The sequence below is a fragment of the Schistocerca cancellata genome, chromosome 4, assembly GCF_023864275.1.
Source record: "Schistocerca cancellata isolate TAMUIC-IGC-003103 chromosome 4, iqSchCanc2.1, whole genome shotgun sequence".
NCBI lineage: Eukaryota > Metazoa > Arthropoda > Insecta > Orthoptera > Acrididae > Schistocerca > Schistocerca cancellata.
Genome location: NC_064629.1, coordinates 156,399,616 through 156,424,043, shown reverse-complemented (window position 1 = coordinate 156,424,043; position 24,428 = coordinate 156,399,616). Strand labels below are relative to the sequence as shown.

At 38.8% G+C, this 24,428-nt stretch overlaps 4 protein-coding genes across 4 annotated transcripts; all 4 read left to right on the top strand.

Annotated features, from left to right (window-relative positions):
• Positions 1–88: 88 nt before the first annotated feature.
• On the top strand, positions 89–1,096 carry LOC126183946 (uncharacterized). The gene has a single exon (XM_049926295.1). The coding sequence runs from the start codon at positions 89–91 to the stop codon at positions 1,094–1,096; it is 1,008 nt and encodes a 335-aa protein (XP_049782252.1).
• Positions 1,097–4,015: 2,919 nt separating this feature from the next.
• Positions 4,016–4,871, top strand: LOC126183945 (uncharacterized). The gene is made up of 2 exons (XM_049926294.1): positions 4,016–4,060; positions 4,179–4,871. Exons 1-2 carry the CDS (start codon positions 4,016–4,018, stop codon positions 4,869–4,871), a joined length of 738 nt encoding a protein of 245 aa, XP_049782251.1.
• Positions 4,872–7,216: 2,345 nt separating this feature from the next.
• LOC126183944 (translation initiation factor IF-2-like) lies at positions 7,217–8,236 on the top strand. The gene has a single exon (XM_049926293.1). The coding sequence runs from the start codon at positions 7,217–7,219 to the stop codon at positions 8,234–8,236; it is 1,020 nt and encodes a 339-aa protein (XP_049782250.1).
• A 352-nt stretch (positions 8,237–8,588) lies between these two features.
• Positions 8,589–9,122, top strand: LOC126183943 (uncharacterized). Its single transcript, XM_049926292.1, has one exon. The coding sequence runs from the start codon at positions 8,589–8,591 to the stop codon at positions 9,120–9,122; it is 534 nt and encodes a 177-aa protein (XP_049782249.1).
• The last annotated feature ends 15,306 nt before the right edge of the window (positions 9,123–24,428 follow it).

Sequence of the window (24,428 nt, the reverse complement as noted above, 5' to 3'; positions counted from 1 at the left end):
AGAGGATAGATCGGTTGGTAGGACATAGTCTGAATAGTCAAAGTTTCACGAAATATATGAGAAACGCAAATATGGGAAAAACTCAAATATGGGAAAAACGCACATATGGGAAAAACGCACATATGGGAAAAACGCAAATATGGGAAAAACGCAAATATGGGAAAAACGCAAATATGGGAAAAACGCAAATATGGGAAAAACGCAAATATGGGAAAAACGCAAATATGGGAAAAACGCAAATATGGGAAAAACGCAAATATGGGAAAAACGCAAATATGGGAAAAACGCAAATATGGGAAAAACGCAAATATGGGAAAAACGCAAATGTGAGAGAAATACAAATATGGGAAAAACGCTAATATGGGAGAAATACAAATATGGGAAAAACGCGAATATGCGAAAAACGAGAAAATGGGAAAAACGCGAATATGGGAAAAATGCGAATATGGGAAAAACGCGAATATGGCAAAAACGCGAATATGACAAAAACGCAAATATGGCAAAAACGCAAATATGGCAGAGACGCGAATATGGCAAAAACGAGAATATGGAAAAAAAGCAAATATGGCAAAAATGCAAATATGGCAAAAAAGGAAATATATCAAAAAAGCAAATATGGCAAAAAAGCAAATATGGCAAAAAAGCAAATATGGCAAAAAAGCAAATATGGCAAAAAAGCAAATATGGCAAAAACGCGAATATGGCAAAAACGCGAAAATGGCAAAAACGCGAATATGGCAAAAACGCGAATATGGCAAAAACGCGAATATGGCAAAAACGCGAATATGGCAAAAACGCGAATTTGGCAAAAATGCGAATATGGCAAAAACGCGAATATGGCAAAAACGAGAATATGGAAAAAAGCAAATATTCCAAAATTGCAAATATGGCAAAAAAGGAAATATATCAAAAAAGCAAATATGGCAAAAAAGCAAATATGGCAAAACAGCAAATATGGCAAAACAGCAAATGTTTCAAAACAGCAAATATGGCAAAAACGCGAATATGGCAAAAACGCGAATATGACAAAAACGCGAATATGAATAAAATGCGAATATGGAAAAAAAGCAAATATGGAAAAAAGCAAATATGGTAAAAACGCAAATATGGGAAAAACGCAAATATGGGAAAAACGCAAATATGGAAAAAACGCAAATATGGAAAAAACGCAAATATGGGAAAAACGCAAATATGTGAAAAACGCAAATATGTGAAAAACGCAAATATGTGAAAAACGCAAATATGTGAAAAACGCAAATATGTGAAAAACGCAAATATGTGAAAAACGCAAATATATGAGAAACGCAAATATGTGAAACACGCAAATATGTGAAAAACGCAAATATGTGAAAAACGCAAATATGTGAAAAACGCAAATATGTGAAAAACGCAAATATGTGAAAAACGCAAATATGTGAAAAACGCAAATATGTGAAAAACGCAAATATGTGAAAAACGCAAATACATAACGCAAATATGGGAAAAACGCAAATATATCAAAAACGCAAATATGGCAAAAACGCAAATATGGCAAAAACGCAAATATGGCAAAAACGCAAATATGGCAAAAAAGCAAATATGGCAAAAACGCGAATATGGCAAAAACGCGAATATGGCAAAAACGCGAATATGGCAAAAACGCAATTTGGCAAAAAAGCAAATATGGCAAAAAAGCAAATATGGCAAAAAAGCAAATATGGCAAAAAAGCAAATATGCCAAAAAAGCAAATATGGCAAAAAAGCAAATATGGCAAAAAAGCAAATATTGCAAAAACGCGAAAATATCGAAACCACGAATATGGCAAAAACGCGAATATGGCAAGAAAGCGAATATGGCAAAAACGAGAATATGGAAAAAAGCAAATATTCCATAAATGCAAATATGGCAAAAAAGCAAATATGCAAAACAGCAAATATGGAAAAACGCGAATATGGCAAAAACGCGAATATGACAAAAATGCGAATATGGGAAAAACGCAAATATGGGAGTAACGTAAATAAGGGAAAAACGCAAATATGGGAGCAACGCAAATATGGGAGTAACGCAAATATGGCAGTAACGCAAAAATGGGAAAAACGCAAATATGGGAAAAACGCAAATATGGTGAAAACGCAAATATGGTGAAAACGCAAATATGGCGCAAACGCAAATATGGCGCAAACGCAAATATGGGGAAACGCAAATATGGGGAAAACGCAAATATGGGAAAAACGCAATATGGCAAAAACGCAAATATGGGAAAAACGCAAATATGGGAAAAACGCAATATGGCAAAAACGCAAATATGGCAAAATCGCAAATATGTGAAAAACGCAAATATGTGAAAAACGCAAATATGTGTAAAACGCAAATGTGGCAAAAACGGAAATATGACAAAAACGGAAATATGGCAAAAACGGAAATATGGCAAAAACGAAAATATGGCAAAAACGAAAATATGGCAAAAACGAAAATATGGCAAAAACGAAAATATGGCAAAAACAAAAATATGGCAAAAACAAAAATATGGCAAAAACGGAAATAAGGCAATAACGGAAATATGGCAAAAACGGAAATATGGCAAATCCCAAATATGGGAAAAACGCAAATATGGGAAAAATGCAAAAATGGGAGAAGATAAACTTGTGGTACAACTTGACAAGAGGAAAGAATCGGTAGGTAGGACATAGTCTGAATAGTCAAAGGATCACGAAATATATGAGAAACACAAATACGGGAAAAACGCAAATATGGGGAAAACGCAAATATGGTGAAAACGCAAATATGGGAAAAACGAAAATATGGGAAAAACGCAAATATGGGAAAAAGGCAAATATGGGAAAAAGGCAAATATGGGAAAAAGGCAAATATGGGAAAAAGGCAAATATGGGAAAAACGCAAATATGGGACAAACGCAAATATGGGACAAACGCAAATATGGGACAAACGCAAATGTGGGACAAACGCAAATGTGGGACAAACGCAAATGTGGGACAAACGCAAATGTGGGACAAACGCAAATGTGGGACAAACGCAAATGTGGGACAAACGCAAATATGGGACAAATGCAAATATGGGACAAACGCAAATATGGGACAAACGCAAATATGGGACAAACGCAAATATGGGCAAAACGCAAATATGGGAAAAACGCAAATATGGGAAAAACGCAAATATGGGAAAAACAAATATAAGAAAATCGCAATTATGGGAAAAACGCAAATATGGGAAAAACACAAATGAGGGGAAAACGCAAATGTGGGAAAAACGCGAAAGTGGGAAAAACGCAAATATGGTAAAAACGCAAATATGGTAAAAACGCAAATATGGTAAAAACGCAAATATGGTAAAAACACAAATATGGATAAACGCGAATATGGCAAAAACGCGAATATGGCAAAAACGCGAATATGACAAAAACGCAAATATGGCAGAGACGCGAATATGGCAAAAACGAGAATATGGAAAAAAGCAAATATGGCGAAAATGCAAATATGGCAGAAAAGAAAATATATCAAAAAAGCAAATATGGCAAAAAAGCAAATATGGCACAAAAGCAAATATGGCAAAAAAGCAAATATGGCAAAAAAGCAAATATTGCAAAAACGCGAAAATATCAAAACTGCGAATATGGCAAAAACGCCAATATGGCAAAAAAGCGAATATGGCAAAAACGAGAATATGGAAAAAAGCAAATATTCCAAAAATGCAAATATGGCAAAAAAGGAAATATATCAAAAAAGCAAATATGTCAAAAAAGCAAATATGTCAAAAAAGCAAATATGGCAAAACAGCAAATATGGCAAAAACGCGAATATGGCAAAAACGCGAATATGACAAAAATGCGAATATGGGAAAACGCGAATATGGAAAAACGCGAATATGGGAAAAACGCAAATATGGGAGTAACGCAAATAAGAGAAAAACGCAAATATGGGAGTAACGCAAATAAGGGAAAAACGCAAATATGGGAGTAACGCAAATATGGGAGTAATGCAAATATGGCAGTAACGCAAATATGGGAAAAACGCAAATATGGGAAAAACGCAAATATGGGAAAAACGCAAATATGGGAAAAAGGCAAATACGGGAAAAAGGCAAATACGGGAAAAATGCAAAAATGGGAGAAGATAAACTTGTGGAACAACTTGACAAGGGGAAAGAATCGGTTGGTAGGACATAGTCTGAATTGTCAAAGGATCACGAAATATATGAGAAACGCAAATATGGGAAAAACGCAAATATGGGAAAAACGCAAATATGGGAAAAACGCAAAAATGGGAAAAACGCAAAAATGGGAAAAACGCAAATATGGGAAAAACGCAAATATGGGAAAAACGCGAATATGGGAAAAACGCGAATATGGGAAAAACGCGAATATGACAAAAACGCAAATATGGCAAAAACGCAAATATGGCAGAGACGCGAATATGGCAAAAACGAGAATATGGAAAAAAGCAAATATGGCAAAAATTCTAATATGGCAAAAAAGGAAATATATCAAAAAAGCAAATATGACAAAAAAGCAAATATGGCAAAAAAGCAAATATGGCAAAAAAGCAAATATGGCAAAAAAGCAAATATGGCAAAAACGCGAAAATGGCAAAAACGCGAATTTGGCAAAAACGCGAATTTGGCAAAAACGCGAATTTGGCAAAAACGCGAATATGGCAAAAACGCGAATTTGGAAAAAACGCGAATATGGCAAAAACGAGAATATGGAAAAAAGCAAATATTCCAAAAATGCAAATATGGCAAAAAAGGAAATATATCAAAAAAGCAAATATGGCAAAACAGCAAATATGGCAAAAACGCGAATATGGCAAAAACGCGAATATGGCAAAAACGCGAATATGGCAAAAACGCGAATATGACAAAAACGCGAATATGACAAAAACGCGAATATGAATAAAATGCGAATATGGAAAAAAGCAAATTTGGTAAAAACGCAAATATGGTAAAAACGCAAATATGGGAAAAACGCAAATATGGAAAAAACGCAAATATGGGAAAAACGCAAATATAGGAAAAACGCAAATATGGGAAAAACGCAAATATGGGAAAAACGCAAATATGGGAAAAACGCAAATATGTGAAAAACGCAAATATGTGAAAAACGCAAATATGTGAAAAACGCAAATATGTGAAAAACGCAAATATGTGAAAAACGCAAATATGTGAAAAAAGCAAATATATGAAAAACGCAAATATATGAAAAACGCAAAAATATGAAAAACGCAAATATGGGAAAAACGCAAATATGGGAAAAACGCAAATATGGGAAAAACGCAAATATGGCAAAAAAGCAAATATGGCAAAAACGCGAATATGGCAAAAACGCGAATATGGCAAAAACGCGAATATGGCAAAAACGCGAATATGGCAAAAACGCGAATATGGCAAAAACGCAAATATGGCAAAATCGCAAATATGGGAAAAACGCAGATATGGGAAAAACGCAGATATGGGAAAAACGCAAATATGGGAAAAACGCAAATATGGGAAAAACGCAAATATGGGAAAAACGCAAATATGGGAAAAACGCAAATTTGGGAAAAACGCAAATTTGGGAAAAACGCAAATATGGCAAAACGCAAATATGGCAAAAACGCAAATATGGCAAAAACGCAAATATGGGAAATACACCAATATGGGAAACACGCAAATATAGCAAAAACGCAAATATGGGAAAAACGCAACTATGGGAAAAACGCAACTATGGGAAAAACGCAAATATGGGAAAATCGCAAATATGGGAAAATCGCAAATATATGAAAAACGCAAATATGGCAAAAACGCACATATGGCAAAAACGCAAATATGGCAAAAACGCAAATATGGCAAAAACGCAAATATGGCAAAAACGCAAATATGGCAAAAACGCAAATATGGCAAAAACGCAAATATGGCAAAAACGCAAATATGGCAAAAACGCAAATATGGCAATAACGCATATATGGCAATAACGCAAATATGGCAATAACGCAAATATGGAAAAAACGCAAATATAGCAAAAACGCAAATATAGCGAAAACGGAAATATGACAAAAACAGAAATAATGCAAATACGACAATATGGGAAAAATCGCAAATATGGGAAAAAACGCAAATATGGGGAAAAACGCAAATATGGGGAAAAACGCAAATATGGGAAAAACGCAAATATGGGAAAAACGCAAATGTGGCAATATCGCAAATGTGGCAAAATCGCAAATGTGGCAAAATCACAAATATGGCAAAAAAGCGAATATGGCAAAAACGCAAATATGGCAAAAAAGCCAATATGGCAAAAACGCGAATATGGCAAAAACGCGAATATGGCAAAAACGCGAATATGGCAAAAATGCGAATTTGGCAAAAACGCGAATATGGCACAATCGCGAATATGGCACAAACGCGAATATGGCACAAACGCGAATATGGCACAAACGCGAATATGGCACAAACGCGAATATGGCACAAACGCGAATATGGCACAAACCCGAATATGGCAAAAACGCAAATATGGGAAAAACGCATATATGGGAAAAACGCAAACGTGGCAAAAACGCAAATATGGCAAAAACGCAAATATGGCAAAAACGCAAATATGGCAAAAACGCAAATATGGCAAAAACGCAAATATGGCAAAAACGCAAATATGGGAAAAACGCAAATATGGGAAAACGCAACTATGAGAAAAACGCAAATATGGGAAAATCGCAAATATGGGAAAATCGCAAATACGGGAAAAACGCAAATATGGCAAAAACGCACATATGGCAAAAACGCAAATATGGCAAAAACGCAAATATGGCAAAAACGCAAATATGGGAAAAACGCAAATATGGGGAAAAACGCAAATATGGGAACAAACGCAAATATGGGAAAAAACGCAAAAATGGGAAAAAACGCAAATATGGGAAAAACGCAAATATGGGAAAAACGCAAATATGGGACAAACGCAAATATGGGAAAAACGCAAATACGGCAAAGACGCAAATATGGCAAAGACGCAAATATGGCAAAGACGCAAATATGGCAAAGACACAAATATGGGAAAGACACAAATATGGGAAAGACACAAATATGGGAAATACACAAAAATGGGAAATACGCATATAAGGCAAAAACGGAAATATGGGAAAAACGGAAATATGTTAAAAACGGAAATATGGCAAATCCCAAATATGGGAAAAACGTAAATATGGAAAAACGCAAATATGGGAAAAACGCAAATATGGGAAAAATGCAAATATGGGAAAAATGCAAAAATGGGAGATAACGCAAATATGGGAAAAACGCAAATATGGAGAAAAACGCAAATATGGGGAAAAACGCAAATATGGGAAAAAACGCAAACATGGGGAAAAACGCAAACATGGGGAAAAACGCAAACATGGGGAAAAACGCAAACATGGGGAAAAACGCAAAAATGGGGAAAAACGCAAACATGGGGAAAAACGCAAACATGGGGAAAAACGCAAACATGGGGAAAAACGCAAATATGGGGAAAAACGAAAATATGGGGAGAAACGCAAATATGGGGAAAAACGCAAATATAGGGAAAATCGCAAATATGGGGAAAAACGCAAATATGGGGAAAAACGCAAATATGGGGAAAAACGCAAATATGGGGAAAAACGCAAATATGGGAAAAAACGCAAATATGGGAAAAAACGCAAATATGGGGAAAAACGCAAATATGGGGAAAACCACAAATATGGGGAAAACCGCAAATATTTGAAAACCGCAAATATGGGAAAAACGCAAATATGGGAAAAAATGCAAATATGGGAAAAACGCAAATATGGGAAAAACGCAAATATGGGAAAAACGCAAATATGGGAAAAACGCAAATATGGGAAAAACGCAAATATGGGAAAAACGCAAATATGGGAAAAAACGCAAATATGGGAAAAAACGCAAATATGGGAAAAACGCAAATATGGCAAAAACGCAAATATGGCAAAAACGCAAATATGGCAAAAACGCAAATATGGCAAAAACGCAAATATGGCAAAAACGCAAATATGGGAAAAACGCAAATATGGGAAACACGCAAATATGGGAAAAACGCAACTATGGGAAAAAAGCAACTATGAGAAAAACGCAAATATGGGAAAATCGCAAAAATGGGAAAATCGCAAATACGGGAAAAACGCAAATACGGCAAAAACGCACATATGGCAAAAACGCAAATTTGGCAAAAACGAAAATATGGCAAAAACGCAAATATGGCAAAAACGCAAATATGGCAAAAACGCAAATATGTGAAAAACGCAAATATGGCAAAAACGCAAATATGGCAAAAACGCAAATATGGCAAAAACGCAAATATGGCAAAAACGCAAATATGGCAAAAACGCAAATATGGCAAAAACGCAAATATGGCAAAAACGCAAATATGGCAATAACGCAAATATGGCAATAACGCAAATATGGCAATAACGCACATATGGCAAAAACGCAAATATGGCAAAAAAGCAAATATCGCAAAAACGCAAATATAGCGAAAACGGAAATATGACAAAAACGGAAATAATGCAAATACAAAAAATATTGCAAAAACGAAAATATGCCAAAAATAAAAATATGGCAAAAACGGAAATAAGTCAATAACGGAAGTATGTTAAAAACGGAAATATGGCAAATCCCAAATATAGGAAAAACGCAAATATGGAAAAACGCAAATACGGGAAAAACGCAAATATGGCAAAAACGCACATATGGCAAAAACGCAAATATGGCAAAAACGCAAATATGGCAAAAACGCAAATATGGGGAAAAACGCAAATATGGGGAAAAACGCAAATATGGGGAAAAACGCAAATATGGGAAAAAACGCAAATATGGGAAAAACGCAAATATGGGAAAAACGCAAATATGGGACAAACGCAAATATGGGAAAAACGCAAATATGGCAAAGACGCAAATATGGCAAAGACGCAAATATGGCAAAGACGCAAATATGGCAAAGACGCAAATATGGCAAAGACGCAAATATGGCAAAGACGCAAATAAGGCAAAGACACAAATATGGGAAAGACACAAATATGGGAAAGACAAATATGGGAAATACACAAAAATGGGAAATACGCATATAAGGCAAAAACGGAAATATGGGAAAAACGGAAATATGGGAAAAACGGAAATATGTTAAAAACGGAAATATGGCAAATCCCAAATATGGGGAAAAACGCAAATATTTGAAAACCGCAAATATGGGAAAAACGCAAATATGGGAAAAAATGCAAATATGGGAAAAACGCAAATATGGGAAAAACGCAAATATGGGAAAAACGCAAATATGGGAAAAACGCAAATATGGGAAAAAACGCAAATATGGGAAAAAACGCAAATATGGGAAAAACGCAAATATGGGAAAAACGCAAATATGGCAAAAACGCAAATATGGCAAAAACGCAAATATGGCAAAAACGCAAATTTGGCAAAAACGCAAATTTGGCAAAAACGCAAATATGGCAAAAACGCAAATATGGGAAAAACGCAAATATGGGAAAAACGCAAATATGGGAAACACGCAAATATGGGAAAAACGCAACTATGGGAAAAAAGCAACTATGAGAAAAACGCAAATATGGGAAAATCGCAAATACGGGAAAAACGCAAATATGGCAAAAACGCACATATGGCAAAAACGCAAATTTGGCAAAAACGAAAATATGGCAAAAACGCAAATATGGCAAAAACGCAAATATGGCAAAAACGCAAATATGGCAAAAACGCAAATATGGCAAAAACGCAAATATGGCAAAAACGCAAATATGGCAAAAACGCAAATATGGCAAAAACGCAAATATGGCAAAAACGCAAATATAGCAAAAACGCAAATATGGCAAAAACGCAAATATGGCAATAACACAAATATGGCAATAACGCAAATATGGCAATAACGCAAATATGGCAAAAACGCAAATATGGCAAAAACGCAAATATGGCAAAAACGCAAATATCGCAAAAACGCAAATATAGCGAAAACGGAAATATGACAAAAACGGAAATAATGCAAATACGAAAATATTGCAAAAACGAAAATATGACAAAAACAAAAATATGGCAAAAACGCAAATATGGCAAAAACGCAAATATGGCAAAAACGCAAATATGGCAATAACGCAAATATGGCAATAACGCAAATATGGCAATAACGCAAATATGGCAATAACGCAAATATGGCAAAAACGCAAATATGGAAAAAACGCAAAAATAGCAAAAACGGAAATATAGCGAAAACGTAAATATGACAAAAACGGAAATAATGCAAATACGAAAATATGGCAAAAACGAAAATATGACAAAAACAAAAATGTGGCAAAAACGGAAATAAGTCAATAACGGAAATGTGTTAAAAACGGAAATATGGCAAATCCCAAATATGGGAAAAATGCAAAAATGGGAAAAAATGCAAATATGGGAAAAACGCAACTATGAGAAAAACGCAAATATGGGAAAATCGCAAATATGGGAAAATCGCAAATACGGGAAAAACGCAAATATGGCAAAAACGCACATATGGCAAAAACGCAAATATGCCAAAAACGCAAATATGGCAAAAACGCAAATATGGCAAAATCGCAAATATGTGAAAAACGCAAATATGGCAAAAACGCAAATATGGCAAAAACGCAAATATGGCAAAAACGCAAATATGGCAAAAACGCAACTATGGCAAAAACGCAAATATGGCAAAAACGCAAATATGGCAAAAACGCAAATATGGCAAAAACGCAAATATGGCAAAAACGCAAATATGGCAAAAACGCAAATATGGCAAAAACGCAAATATGGCAAAAACGCAAATATGGCAAAAACGCAAATATGGCAAAAACGCAAATATGGGAAAAAGGCAAATATGGCAAAGACGCAAATATGGCAAAGACGCAAATATGGCAAAGACGCAAATATGGCAAAGACGCAAATATGGCAAAGACGCAAATATGGCAAAGACGCAAATATGGCAAAGACACAAATATGGGAAAGACACAAAAATGGGAAATACGCATATAAGGCAAAAACGGAAATATGGGAAAAACGGAAATATGGCAAAAACGAAAATATGGCAAAAACGAAAATATGGCAAAAACGAAAATATGGCAAAAACGAAAATATGGCAAAAACTAAAATATGGCAAAAACGAGAATATGGCAAAAACGAAAATATGGCAAAAACGAAAATATGGCAAAAACGAAAATATGGCCAAAACGAAAATATAGCAAAAACGAAAATATAGCAAAAACGAAAATATGGCAAAAACGCAAATATGGCAAAAACGCAAATATGGCAATAACGCAAATATGGCAATAACGCAAATATGGCAATAACGCAAATATGGCAATAACGCAAATATGGCAATAACGCAAATATGGCAATAACGCAAATATGGCAAAAACGCAAATATGGAAAAAACGCAAATATAGCAAAAACGGAAATATAGCGAAAACGGAAATATGACAAAAACGGAAATACTGCAAATACGAAAATATGGCAAAAACGAAAATATGACAAAAACAAAAATGTGGCAAAAACGGAAATAAGTCAATAACGGAAATGTGTTAAAAACGGAAATATGGCAAATCCCAAATATGGGAAAAATGCAAAAATGGGAAAAAATGCAAATATGGGAAAAACGCAACTATGAGAAAAACGCAAATATGGGAAAATCGCAAATATGGGAAAATCGCAAATACGGGAAAAACGCAAATATGGCAAAAACGCACATATGGCAAAAACGCAAATATGCCAAAAACGCAAATATGGCAAAAACGCAAATATGGCAAAATCGCAAATATGTGAAAAACGCAAATATGGCAAAAACGCAAATATGGCAAAAACGCAAATATGGCAAAAACGCAAATATGGCAAAAACGCAAATATGGCAAAAACGCAAATATGGCAAAAACGCAACTATGGCAAAAACGCAACTATGGCAAAAACGCAAATATGGCAAAAACGCAAATATGGCAAAAACGCAAATATGGCAAAAACGCAAATATGGCAAAAACGCAAATATGGCAAAAACGCAAATATGGCAAAAACGCAAATATGGCAAAAACGCAAATACGGCAAAAACGCAAATACGGGAAAAACGCAAATACGGCAAAAACGCAAATACGGCAAAAACGCAAATATGGGAAAAACGCAAATATGGGAAAAACGCAAATATCGCAAAAACGCAAATATCGCAAAAACGCAAATATGGCAGAAACGCAATTATGACAAAAAGGGAAATATGGCAAAAACGCAAATATGGCAAAAACGCAAATACGGCAAAAACGCAAATATGGGAAAAAAATATAGCAAAACAGAAAATATTGAAAAGACGCAAATATTGGAAAGGCGCAAATATTGGAAAGACGCAAATATTGGAAAGACGCAAATATTGGAAAGACGCAAATATTGGAAAGACGCAAATATTGGAAAGACGCAAATATTGGAAAGACGCAAATATTGGAAAGACGCAAATATTGGAAAGACGCAAATATTGGAAAGACGCAAATATTGGAAAGACGCAAACATGGGAAAGACGCAAACATGGGAAAGACGCAAACATGGGAAAGACGCAAACATGGGAAAGACGCAAACATGGGAAAGACGCAAACATGGGAAAGACGCAAACATGGGAAAGACGCAAACATGGGAAAGACGCAAACATGGGAAAGACGCAAACATGGGAAAGACGCAAACATGGGAAAGACGCAAACATGGGAAAGACGCAAACATGGGAAAGACGCAAACATGGGAAAGACGCAAACATGGGAAAGACGCAAACATGGGAAAGACGCAAACATGGGAAAGACGCAAACATGGGAAAGACGCAAACATGGGAAAGACGCAAACATGGGAAAGACGCAAACATGGGAAAGACGCAAACATGGGAAAGACGCAAACATGGGAAAGACGCAAACATGGGAAAGACGCAAACATGGGAAAGACGCAAACATGGGAAAGACGCAAACATGGGAAAGACGCAAACATGGGAAAGACACAAACATGGGAAAGACACAAACATGGGAAAGACACAGACATGGGAAAGACGCAGACATGGGAAAGACGCAAACATGGGAAAGATGCAAACATGGGAAAGACGCAAACAGGGGAAAGACGCAAACAGGGGAAAGACGCAAACAGGGGAAAGACGCAAAACATGGGAAAGATGCAAACATGGGAAAGACGCAAACATGGGAAAGACGCAAACATGGGAAAGACGCAAACATGGGAAAGACGCAAACATGGGAAAGACGCAAACATGGGATTGGTTGGTTGGTTTGGGAGGGATTAAAGGGACCAGACTGCGACGGTCATCGGTCCCTTTTTCCAAAAAAAAAGTAAAACCACCCAAAGAGAATAAAAAAAAAACGAACAACAGGAAAGACGTCAGACGACATAGGACAAGAAATACTCCTACAGAGATCAGACGAAACAAATTAAAATCACACAGAGTGTGACAGTGGTTGGCCGACCATAGAGATAAAAAGGAAAAGCCAACCACCGAGAACACATTAAAAACTCAGCGTAAAATCGTAGGCCAATGGCCAGAATCAACACAAAAGAACAGAACAAACACTCAGAGTAAATAATAAAAACCCCCTGCCCGAATAAAACGGAAAACTAAGTCAGCCATACCAGGGTCATCACATAAGAGGGCAGGGAGCGTATCAGGCAGCGCAAATTTCTGCCTGACCACAGCTAAAAGGGGGCAGGCCAACAAAATGTGGGCCACTGTCAAAGCCGCCCCACAGCGACATACAGGAGGGTCCTCCCGGCGCAGTAAATAACTATGTGTCAGGTGGGAGTGGCCAATGCGGAGCCGACAAAGGACGACAGAGTCCCTGCGGTTGGCTCGCAGGGATGACCGCCACACAGTCGTCGTCTCCTTGATGGCACGGAGTTTATTGGGCATGATCCGATTGCGCCATTCAGCGTCCCAAAGCGCAAAAACTTTTCGGCGGAGGACTGCCCGCAAATCAGTCTCTGGGAGGCCAACGTCCAGAGACTGTTTACTCGTGGCCTCTTTCGCCAGGCGGTCAACATGTTCATTGCCCGGGATACCGACATGACCGGGGGTCCACACAAAGACCACAGAGCGGCCGCAACGCGCAAGAGTATGCAGGGACTCATGGATAGCCATCACCAGACGAGAACGAGGAAAACAATGGTCGAGAGCTCGTAAACCGCTCAGGGAATCGCTACAGATAACGAAGGACCCACCTGAGCAGGAGCGGATATACTCTAGGGCACGAAAGATGGCGACTAGCTCAGCAGTGTAAACGCTGCAGCCAGCCGCCAAGGACCGTTGTTCGGAATGGTCCCCTAGAGTTAGCGCATACCCGACACGACCAGCAACCATCGAACCGTCGGTGTAAACAATTCCAGAGCCCTGATACGTGGCCAGGATGGAATAAAAGCGGCGGCGGAAGGCCTCTGGAGGGACCGAGTCCTTCGAGCCCTGTGCCAAGTCGAGCCGAAGGCAAGGGCGAGGAACACACCACGGGGGTGTACGCAGAGACGCCCGGAAAGGAGGTGGAACTAGGAAAAACCCAAGCCCGCAGAGAAGCTCCTTGATGCGTACGGCGATCGGACAACCCGACCGGGGCCGACGGTCTGGCAGATGGACGACTGACTGCGGGAACAGGACACGATAATTTGGATGCCCGGGCAAGCTAAAAACATGGGCAGCATAAGCGGCCAGCAAACGTTGGCGTCGGAACCGCAGTGGAGGTACACCTGCCTCCACTAGGACGCTGTCCACAGGGCTGGTGCGGAAAGCACCAGTGGCAAGGCGTATCCCGCTGTGGAGAATGGGGTCCAGCACCCGCAATGCAGATGGGGATGCTGAGCCATAAGCTAGGCACCCATAATCCAGGCGAGACTGGATTAACGCCTGGTAGAGCCGCAACAGGGTAGATCGGTCGGCGCCCCAGCGGGTGTGGCTCAAACAACGCAGGGCGTTGAGATGCCGCCAACACGCTTGTTTAAGCTGCCGGATATGAGGCAGCCAAGTCAACCGGGCATCAAAAAGGACACCCAAAAACCTGTGGGTCTCCACCACAGCAAGAAGTTCGTCGGCAAGATAAAGCCGCGGCTCAGGATGGACCGTTCGGCGCCGGCAGAAATGCATAACGCGGGTCTTGGCAGCCGAAAACTGAAAACCACGCGCTACAGCCCAAGACTGCGCATTGCGGATTGCGCCCTGTAGCTGACGTTCAGCTGCTGCAATGCTAATAGAACTATAGTAAAGACAGAAGTCGCCAGCATACAGGGAAGCGGAGACAGAATTTCCAACTGCCGCAGCGAGACCATTTATTGCAATTAAAAACAGGCAGACACTGAGGACAGAGCCCTGGGGTACCCCGTTCTCCTGCACGAGGGAGGAACTATACGAGGCCGCGACTTGCACGCGGAAGGTACGATACGACAGAAAATTTCTGATAAAGATCGGCAGAGGGCCCCGAAGACCCCATCCATGAAGCGTAGAAAGGATGTGATGACGCCATGTCGTATCGTACGCCTTCCGCATGTCGAAAAAGACAGCGACCAGGTGCTGACGGCGGGCAAAGGCTGTACGGATGGCCGACTCAAGGCTCACCAGATTGTCGGTGGCGGAGCGGCCTTTACGGAACCCACCCTGAGACGGAGCCAGAAGGCCCCGAGACTCCAGCACACAATTTAAGCGCCGGCTCACCATCAAGCAACTTGCAAAGAACGTTGGTGAGACTAATGGGCCGGTAGCTGTCCACCTCCAGAGGGTTTGTTCCAGGTTTCAAAATGGGGATGACAATACTTTCCCGCCATTGCGACGGAAACTCACCCTCGACCCAGAGACGGTTGTAAAGGTCGAGGAGGCGTCGCTTGCAGTCCACTGAAAGGTGTTTCAGCATCTGACAGTGGATGCGATCTGGCCCGGGAGCGGTATCAGGGCAAGCGGCAAGGGCACTCTGAAATTCCCACTCACTGAATGGAGCGTTGTAGGGTTCAGAAGCGTTGGTGCGAAAAGAAAGGCTCCGACGTTCCATCCGCTCTTTAATGGAGCGGAAGGCCTGGGGGTAATTCGCAGAAGCGGAACTCATAGCAAAATGCTCTGCTAAGCGGTTTGCAATGACGTCGGAGTCAGTACAAACTGCTCCATTCAGTGGGAGCGCAGGGACGCTGGCAGGGGTCCGATAGCCGAAGACCCGTCGAATCTTGGCCCAGACCTGCGATGGAGTGACATGGAGTCCAATGGTGGACACATACCGCTCCCAGCACTCCTTCTTGCCTTGGCAGATAAGGAGGCGGGCCCGCGCACGCAGCCATTTGAAGGCGATAAGGTGGTCCATGGAGGGATGTCGCTTGTGACGCTGGAGCGCTCGCCGGCGATCTTTAATCGCTTCAGCGATCTCAGGCGACCACCAAGGCACAGCCCTCCGCCGAGGGGACCCAGAAGAACGGGGAATGGCAGACTCGGCGGCAGTGACGATGCCGGCGGTGACCGATGTAACCACCGCATCAATGGCATCAGTTGAGAGAGGCTCAATAGCGGCAGTGGAGGAGAACAAGTCCCAGTCAGCCTTATTCATAGCCCATCTGCTAGGGCGCCCAGAAGAGTGACGCTGTGGTAGTGACAGAAAAATCGGAAAGTGGTCACTACCACACAGGTCGTCATGCACACTCCAGTGGACAGATGGTAAGAGGCTAGGGCTACAGATTGAAAGGTCAATGGCAGAGCAAACATGGGAAAGACGCAAACATGGGAAAGACGCAAACATGGGAAAGACGCAAACATGGGAAAGACGCAAACATGGGAAAGACGCAAACATGGGAAAGACGCAAACATGGGAAAGACGCAAACATGGGAAAGACGCAAACATGGGAAAGACGCAAACATGGGAAAGACGCAAACATGGGAAAGACGCAAACATGGGAAAGACGCAAACATGGGAAAAACAGAAATATGGGAAAAACAGAAATATGGCAAAAACGCGAATATGGGAAAAAAGCAAATATGGGAAAAAAGCAAATATGGCAAAAATGCAAATATGGCCAAAAAGCAAATATATCAAAAAAGCAAATATGGCAAAAAAACAAATATGGCAAAAAAACAAATATGGCAAAAAAACAAATATGGCAAAAAAACAAATATGGCAAAAAAACAAATATGGCAAAAAAACAAATATGGCAAAAATGCGTATATGGCAAAAATGCGTATATGGCAAAAACGCGAATATAGCAAAAACGGAAATATGGCAAAAACGGAAATATGGCAAAAACGCAAATATGGCAAAAACGCAAATATGGCAAAAACGCAAATATGGCAAAAACGCAAATATGGCAAAAACGCAAATATGGCAAAAACGCAAATATGGCAAAAACGCAAATATGGCAAAAACGCAAATATGGCAAAAACGCAAATATGGCAAAAACGCAAATATGGCAAAAACGCAAATATGGCAAAAACGCAAATATGGCAAAAACGCAAATATGGCAAAAACGCAAATATGGCAAAAACGCAAATATGGCAAAAAAGCAAAACTGGGAAAAATGCAAATATGGGAAAAATGCAAATATGGGAAAAATGCAAATATGGGAAAAATGCAAATATGGGAAAAATGCAAATATGGGAAAAATGCAAATATGGGAAAAATGCAAATATGGGAAAAATGCAAATATGGGAAAAATGCAAATATGGGAAAAATGCAAATATGGGAAAAATGCAAATATGGGAAAAATGCAAAAATCGCAAAAACGCAAATATGGGAAAAACGCAAATATGGGAAAAACGCAAATATGGGAAAAACGCAAATATGGGAAAAATGCAAATATGGGAAAAACGCAAATATGGGAAAAACGCAATTATGGGAAAAATATATGGGAAAAACGCAAATATGGGAAAAATATATGGCAAAACCGCAAATATTGGAAAAACGCAAATATGGGAAAGACGCAAATATGGGAAAATGCAAATATGGGAGGAGATAAACTTGTGGTACAACTTGACAAGAGGAAAGATTCTTTTGGTAGGACATAGTCTGAATAGTCAAAGGTTCACGAAATATATGAGAAACACAAATATGGGAAACACGCAAATATGGCAAAGACGCAAATATGGCAAAGACGCAAATATGGCAAAGACGCAAATATGGGAAAGACGCAAATATGGGAAAGACGCAAATATGGGAAAGACGCAAATATGGGAAAAACGCAAATATGGGAAAAACCCAAATATGGGAAAAACCCAATATGGGAAAAACGCAATATGGGAAAAACGCAATATGGGAAAAACCCAATATGGGAAAAACCCAATATGGGAAAAACCCAATATGGGAAAAACCAAATATGGGAAAAACCCAAATATGGGAAAAACCCAAATATGGGAAAAACGCAAATATCGGATAAACACATATATGAGAAAAACGCAAATATTGGAAAAACGAAAATATGGCAAAAACGGAAATATGGCAGAAACGCAAATATGGCAGAAACGCAAATATGGCAGAAACGCAAATATGGCAGAAACGCAAATATGACAGAAACGCAAATATGACAGAAACGCAAATATGACAGAAACGCAAATATGGCAGAAACGCAAATATGGCAGAAATGCAAATATGGCAGAAACGCAAATATGGCAGAAACGCAAATATGGCAGAAACGCAAATATGGCAGAAACGCAAATATGGCAGAAACGCAAATATGGCAGAAACGCAAATATGGCAGAAACGCAAATATGGCAGAAACGCAAATATGGCAGAAACACAAATATGGCAGAAACACAAATATGGCAGAAACACAAATATGGCAGAAACACAAATATGGCAGAAACACAAAAATGGCAGAAACACAAATATGGCAGAAACACAAATATGGCAGAAACACAAATATGGCAGAAACGCAAATATGTGGAAAACGCAAATATGTGGAAAACGCAAATATGTGGAAAACGCAAATATGGGGAAAACGAAAATATGGGGAAAACGCAAATATGGGAAAAACGCAAATATGGGAAAAACGCAAATATGGGAAAAACGCAAATATGGGAAAAACGCAAATATGGGAAAAATGCAAATAAGGGAGAAGATAAACTTGTGGTACAACATGACAAGAGGAAACAATTGGATGGTAGGACATAGTCTGAAGAGTCAAAGGTTCACGAAATATATGAGAAACGCAAATATGGCAAAAACGCAAATATGGCAGAAACGCAAATATGGCGGAAACGCAAATATGGCGGAAACGCAAATATGGCGGAAACGCAAATATGGCGGAAACGCAAATATGGCGGAAACGCAAATATGGCGGAAACGCAGATATGGGAAAAACGCAGATATGGGAAAAACGCAGATATGGGAAAAACGCAGATATGGGAAAAACGCAGATATGGGAAAAACGCAGGGGAAAAACGCAGATATGGGAAAAACGCAGATATGGGAAAAACGCAGATATGGGAAAAACGCAGATATGGGAAAAACGCAGATATGGGAAAAACGCAGATATGGGAAAAACGCAGATATGGGAAAAACGCAGATATGGGAAAAACGCAGATATGGGAAAAACGCAGATATGGGAAAAACGCAGATATGGGAAAAACGCAAATATGGGAAAAACGCAAATATGGGAAAAACGCAAATATGGGAAAAACGCAAATATGGGAAAAACGCAAATATGGGAAAAACGCAAATATGGGAAAAACGCAAATATGGGAAAAACGCAAATATGGGAAAAACGCAAATATGGGAAAAACGCAAATATGGGAAAAACGCAAATATGGGAAAAACGCAAATATGGGAAAAACGCAAATATGGGAAAAACGCAAATATGGGAAAAACGCAAATATGGGAAAAACGCAAATATGGTGTAAGTAGGCTATTTATGCTTTCTTTATGTAAGTAGGCTGTTTAGGTTCTTATATTGGTAACGCCACCGCCACGTAGCGCTCTCTGTATGAAAGTCACTGGCTGTGCTGTGTGCAGTCTGCGGCTAGTTTGCATTGTTGTCTGCCATTGTAGAGGGGCAGCTGGATGTTAACAGCGCGTAGCGTTGCGCAGTTGGAGGTGAGCCGCCAGCAGTGGAATATGTGGGGAGAGAGATGGCGGAGTTTTGATAATTTGTAATACTGGATGTCAATTATGAATATTAAGGTAAATACATTGTTCTCTATTAATATCTTTCATTTGATAACTATCCCTATCAGTAGTTAGTGCCTTCAGTAGTTTGAATCTTTTATTTAGCTGGTAGTAGTGGCACTCGCTGTATTGCAGTAGTTCGAGTAACGTAGATTTATGTGAGGTAAGTGATTTCTGAAAGGTATAGTTTAATGTTACTCAGGGCCATTCTTTTGCAGGGATTTTTGATAGTCAGATGTCGTTGCGCTAAAATTATTGTGTGTCAGGTTAAGCATAGTCATGTACAAATGTTCTAAGGGGACGTTCCGTATGTCGACCCTTAGCCTAGGATACCTCACTGGAATCTTCTGATTTTTTCTTGTAGTTTGTGTATTTAGTGTAGCTTTTGTTTATTGTTAGCGCGTAATTGTAGAGAGAATTACCTTTGTAGTTGCAGTCTTTCATTGTTGTACTGTAAAACAGTTGTGGCATGCATGTAGATTTGCACCAAGTACTTCGCAGCTGCGCTTGTAATTAACTACATATTATTTTCAGTGCTATGTTAATGTGTTCTCTTATTTTAGCTATTCAAATTGTGCTTTTCTGTGTTATCGTGTGAAATATTGTGACAATAATGGCGTGTGAAAAACGTAACACTCGGCTCCAAAGTAAACTGAGAAATGACAGTGAAGACGAAAGCAGTGTGTTGGCCCCACCATGTAATGAATTAACTAATATTCAAAGTAGTAATTTGGTAACTGTGCATAGGGAAATGGAGCAGGCGTCAAAGAATGGCGTAGGCAGTGAAACAGGTAGTGAACAGGGAAGCATTATCGATCGATCGGTCGGCAACAGCTCGCCTCAGGAATCCGAAATGATAGGACACAATTTTGCAAATACTGTAGATTCAGGTTTTGCGTCCTCACCGTTTTCTCAAATGAGTCAAGACACATTTTCCGCTTGTCAAAATGTGAATGTTGCCGGTGCAAATTCACTGCCGAAAAGCACTGAGGAACATGTTTCAGACACCAGTGCATTGTTATTACAGGTAATGCAACAAATGGGACAAAGGCTACAAAAGTTAGACACAACGCTTGAACAAAATCAGAAACAAATGGGACAAAATCTTCAAAATTTAGACACAATGGAACAAAATCTTCAAAAGTTAGACACAATGGAACAAAATCTTCAAAAGTGAGACACAATGGAACAAAATCTTCAAAAGTGAGACACCACACTTGAACAAACACGTGAAGATTTAACTACTGAGTTACATAACATCGAATCGAAATGTCAAAAGGTCTGTAATGACATAAAAACACCAATTTGTGAGCATTTCCAACCCATTTTTTCGCGTCATGAGAATGCGTTACAGAATCACGAAGCAGCCATAAAAGAACTGCAGACTACTGTTCATGAAAATCATGAGACCTTGCAAGCTAAAATGGACTCAGTTGCATCTACCGATTCGGTTACGCAAAAACTCAGGAAAACTTAAAGGACACAGTAGAAAGACACATGGGGGAAATTAGTTCATTATCAGAGAAAGTAGTTGAACTTTCGGATCAGCTAAATAATTTATCTACGAAGGTAGATGATAATCTGAATGACACAAAACCAGTAGTCTTTAAAGACACAGAAGAGTGCGAACAAATTAGGAAATTCAAACAAAATCAGAATCAAATTAATACGCAACACCAAAGAGAAATTCGGGAAGTACAACATCAGCTGACACAGGTAATACAAGAATTACGTATTTCAGAGGACACTCGCGCTCCAACACGGGATGAGGCACTTAGAAATACGCAAAAGCCACAAAATAACAACACAGGGCATTTCGGTAATTATGAAAGAAATTGGCAAGGTACACCGAATTTTGAGATGGAACCGCCTACACGACATAACAATGACCGATATGCTACTCGCCGACACGATGATTTTGACTATAAGGCTCACATACTTGGAACATATACCGGCACTGCTAATGAAATTTTCATGCAACATTTTGGTTTGCTTGAGAGTGGATTCTGGATTTAAGGTACTTTCAGTGAGATACCAGATGAGACAGTGGTTAGTTTATGTGACAGCTACACGATTTTATCATGACGCTACTAATGAGCGACAATTTACAATGTTGCTTTTGCGGTGTATCTGTTTGATATCTGCACAATTTTTCTGAATTCTTCTGGAAAGCAAAACATGTTTTATTAGTAACTTTTGTGGTACAGCTACAATGAGACAGCCTTTTCCGTAGCACAACAATACGTTACAGCACAGTACTTTCTTCATCACGGCAATAAGCGTAATAACTAAGTTATCTATACGCAAAGCATTTCACTTTTGTGTATCATGAGGTAAGTACATTGACTTCTGCAGAACTTAGCTTTCGTAGGAAAATAACTACGACACTTCCACAGAGATTATCTTACAACAAGATGCACATTTAGCGCTACAGGACACGCATTTCAGTGATTAATTTTGTACTTAAACATTTATTTTTAAAGATTTTTGAATTACAAAGAAAGTTTTTCGTGATACATTTCATCCCATTGCTGTAATCTGTAACACCTGAGGGTATAATTATATTAATCCTCAGGGGGGTACACGCCTACTTTGTGTACCATGTGTTTGGCAAGCACAAGGAGCCCTAGCTAATATGGTATTTGCTTATACAATTTAACACATCGGTACCATATTTCTCTAACACAAATTACACAGCTATCTGATCATTTAACTGAGAGAGACAAACTTTTTTACTACGTCAGTGACACATGTTTACGCAATTACACCGTTGGATAACTTCACTACGAAATTGTATTTTGTCTGTACTGTGTGAACTGTTCATATTTTTTTGGTACCATTGTGATACTATGAGAGCTTTGAATGATGTATTTGGTAAGGGAGCATGATTTTAAAGTACGTTTGAGGCAGATGACACTTTTGACATGAGCAGAGAATTTTGTTAGGTTTTGAAATTACTGGAGGAAGCTACGACGATTTTGAGGTTTGACTGAGGTGTTATGATATTATTACGATGACGATGTGTATTATGCTGCTGAGGTATGTTTATGATTAATAGGCTGATGCTATATGAGTTATTTGATTATGCTACATATCTGTTATGATGCAATATTGAAGAAGTGTCGACGAATAAGGTAAGGAGTAATGAATAGTGGTTAGGGACGCGGACTTGTGAAAAAGGATGTTGGAAACCAAGAATTGTACTTTAAGAGTTATGAAATGTGTGTGTAGATGCGTGAATGTATCACAAGGCCGGCGAAAATTTTTTGGACAATGTTATATTCATAGGATTTTGTTTCTACACATTTGCAATGCAAATTCTCGACCTGTGAAATTTTCATATGAGACTGTCACTGTAGCGGAAACTCATGTCATAAATATTTCCGTAAGAAAGTTAAGTGACCACCTGCACGTAATGCGTCGTGGGCACACAGCTGTGTCAAACACCTGGAGAACAAGCCATTAGGGTGTGCCTTTCCGGAAGCACAGGTAGAAGAAAAAAAGAAAAAAGGCAGGCCTTTATCCTCGCCATTGACATTCCTTTAGAGAAAATATTGCAAATGTGACACCCTCATTACTTCCATTAACCTTGCTATTGACATTCCTTTGTAGAAAGCATCGCAAATATTACACGCTCATTACCTGAAAACATATGATTACTCGTACTTTGTGCTAATTACTGAAATGCTTCTGAATTGATGGGAAATATTCGTACATCTGCGCACCTGATTATGACAAGTGTCTTTCTACTAGAGTTGAGAGCTACTGACTTACGAAATGCCACATGACTATTGAATGATATTTTTATGCTTTGGTTTTCGTAGTTGCTTATTTCATTTGATATCTGGTTTCCAGCTGTGTTGCAGCATTGCTTTTATGAAATAAAATGCATTTGCTAATGTGAACACTTTCTGTCAACAGATCTATTAAATAATTATTTTATGATCCACATTCTTTACAAAAGGAGCACTTGGAAAGGAAAGAACAATAAGAAGGAACTAGAAACAGTTACACATAATTTTCTTTTCAAGTACATTGTAATATTTCTTTTTACAATAAGTTGTTGTGGTGCACCACTTTAATTACATAGACATTAAGATGTGAATATACATTTACCTTTTCTGCATTGTTGTTTTTACTGTAATATTTTTTCTGCTTGAGCTATGTCATGTTTAGGTATAAGTTGCTGCTGTTTGCCAGGCATAGTGCTCCTAAATTTAACTTTGTATTACTCTGTTAAGCTTTTCTTGTTGCTGCACATTGGCTCATATTAGTTGTAATTTTGCATTTTATCTGTTAATTTAGATTTACTGCTGCTTGCTTTGCAAATTGGCATTTTTTGTCAT

Bases quoted from the DNA above. Each gene is read 5' to 3' on its own strand.
- LOC126183944 (XM_049926293.1), top strand. From the start codon at position 7,217: ATGGGAAAAATGCAAAAATGGGAGATAACGCAAATATGGGAAAAACGC.
- LOC126183946 (XM_049926295.1), top strand. From the start codon at position 89: ATGGGAAAAACGCACATATGGGAAAAACGCACATATGGGAAAAACGCA.
- LOC126183945 (XM_049926294.1), top strand. From the start codon at position 4,016: ATGGGAAAAACGCAAATATGGGAAAAACGCAAATATGGGAAAAAG. The intron at 4,061-4,178 runs GCAAATACGGGA...GAATTGTCAAAG, and splicing joins AACGCAAATATGGGAAAAAG to GATCACGAAATATATGAGAA.
- LOC126183943 (XM_049926292.1), top strand. From the start codon at position 8,589: ATGTTAAAAACGGAAATATGGCAAATCCCAAATATAGGAAAAACGCAA.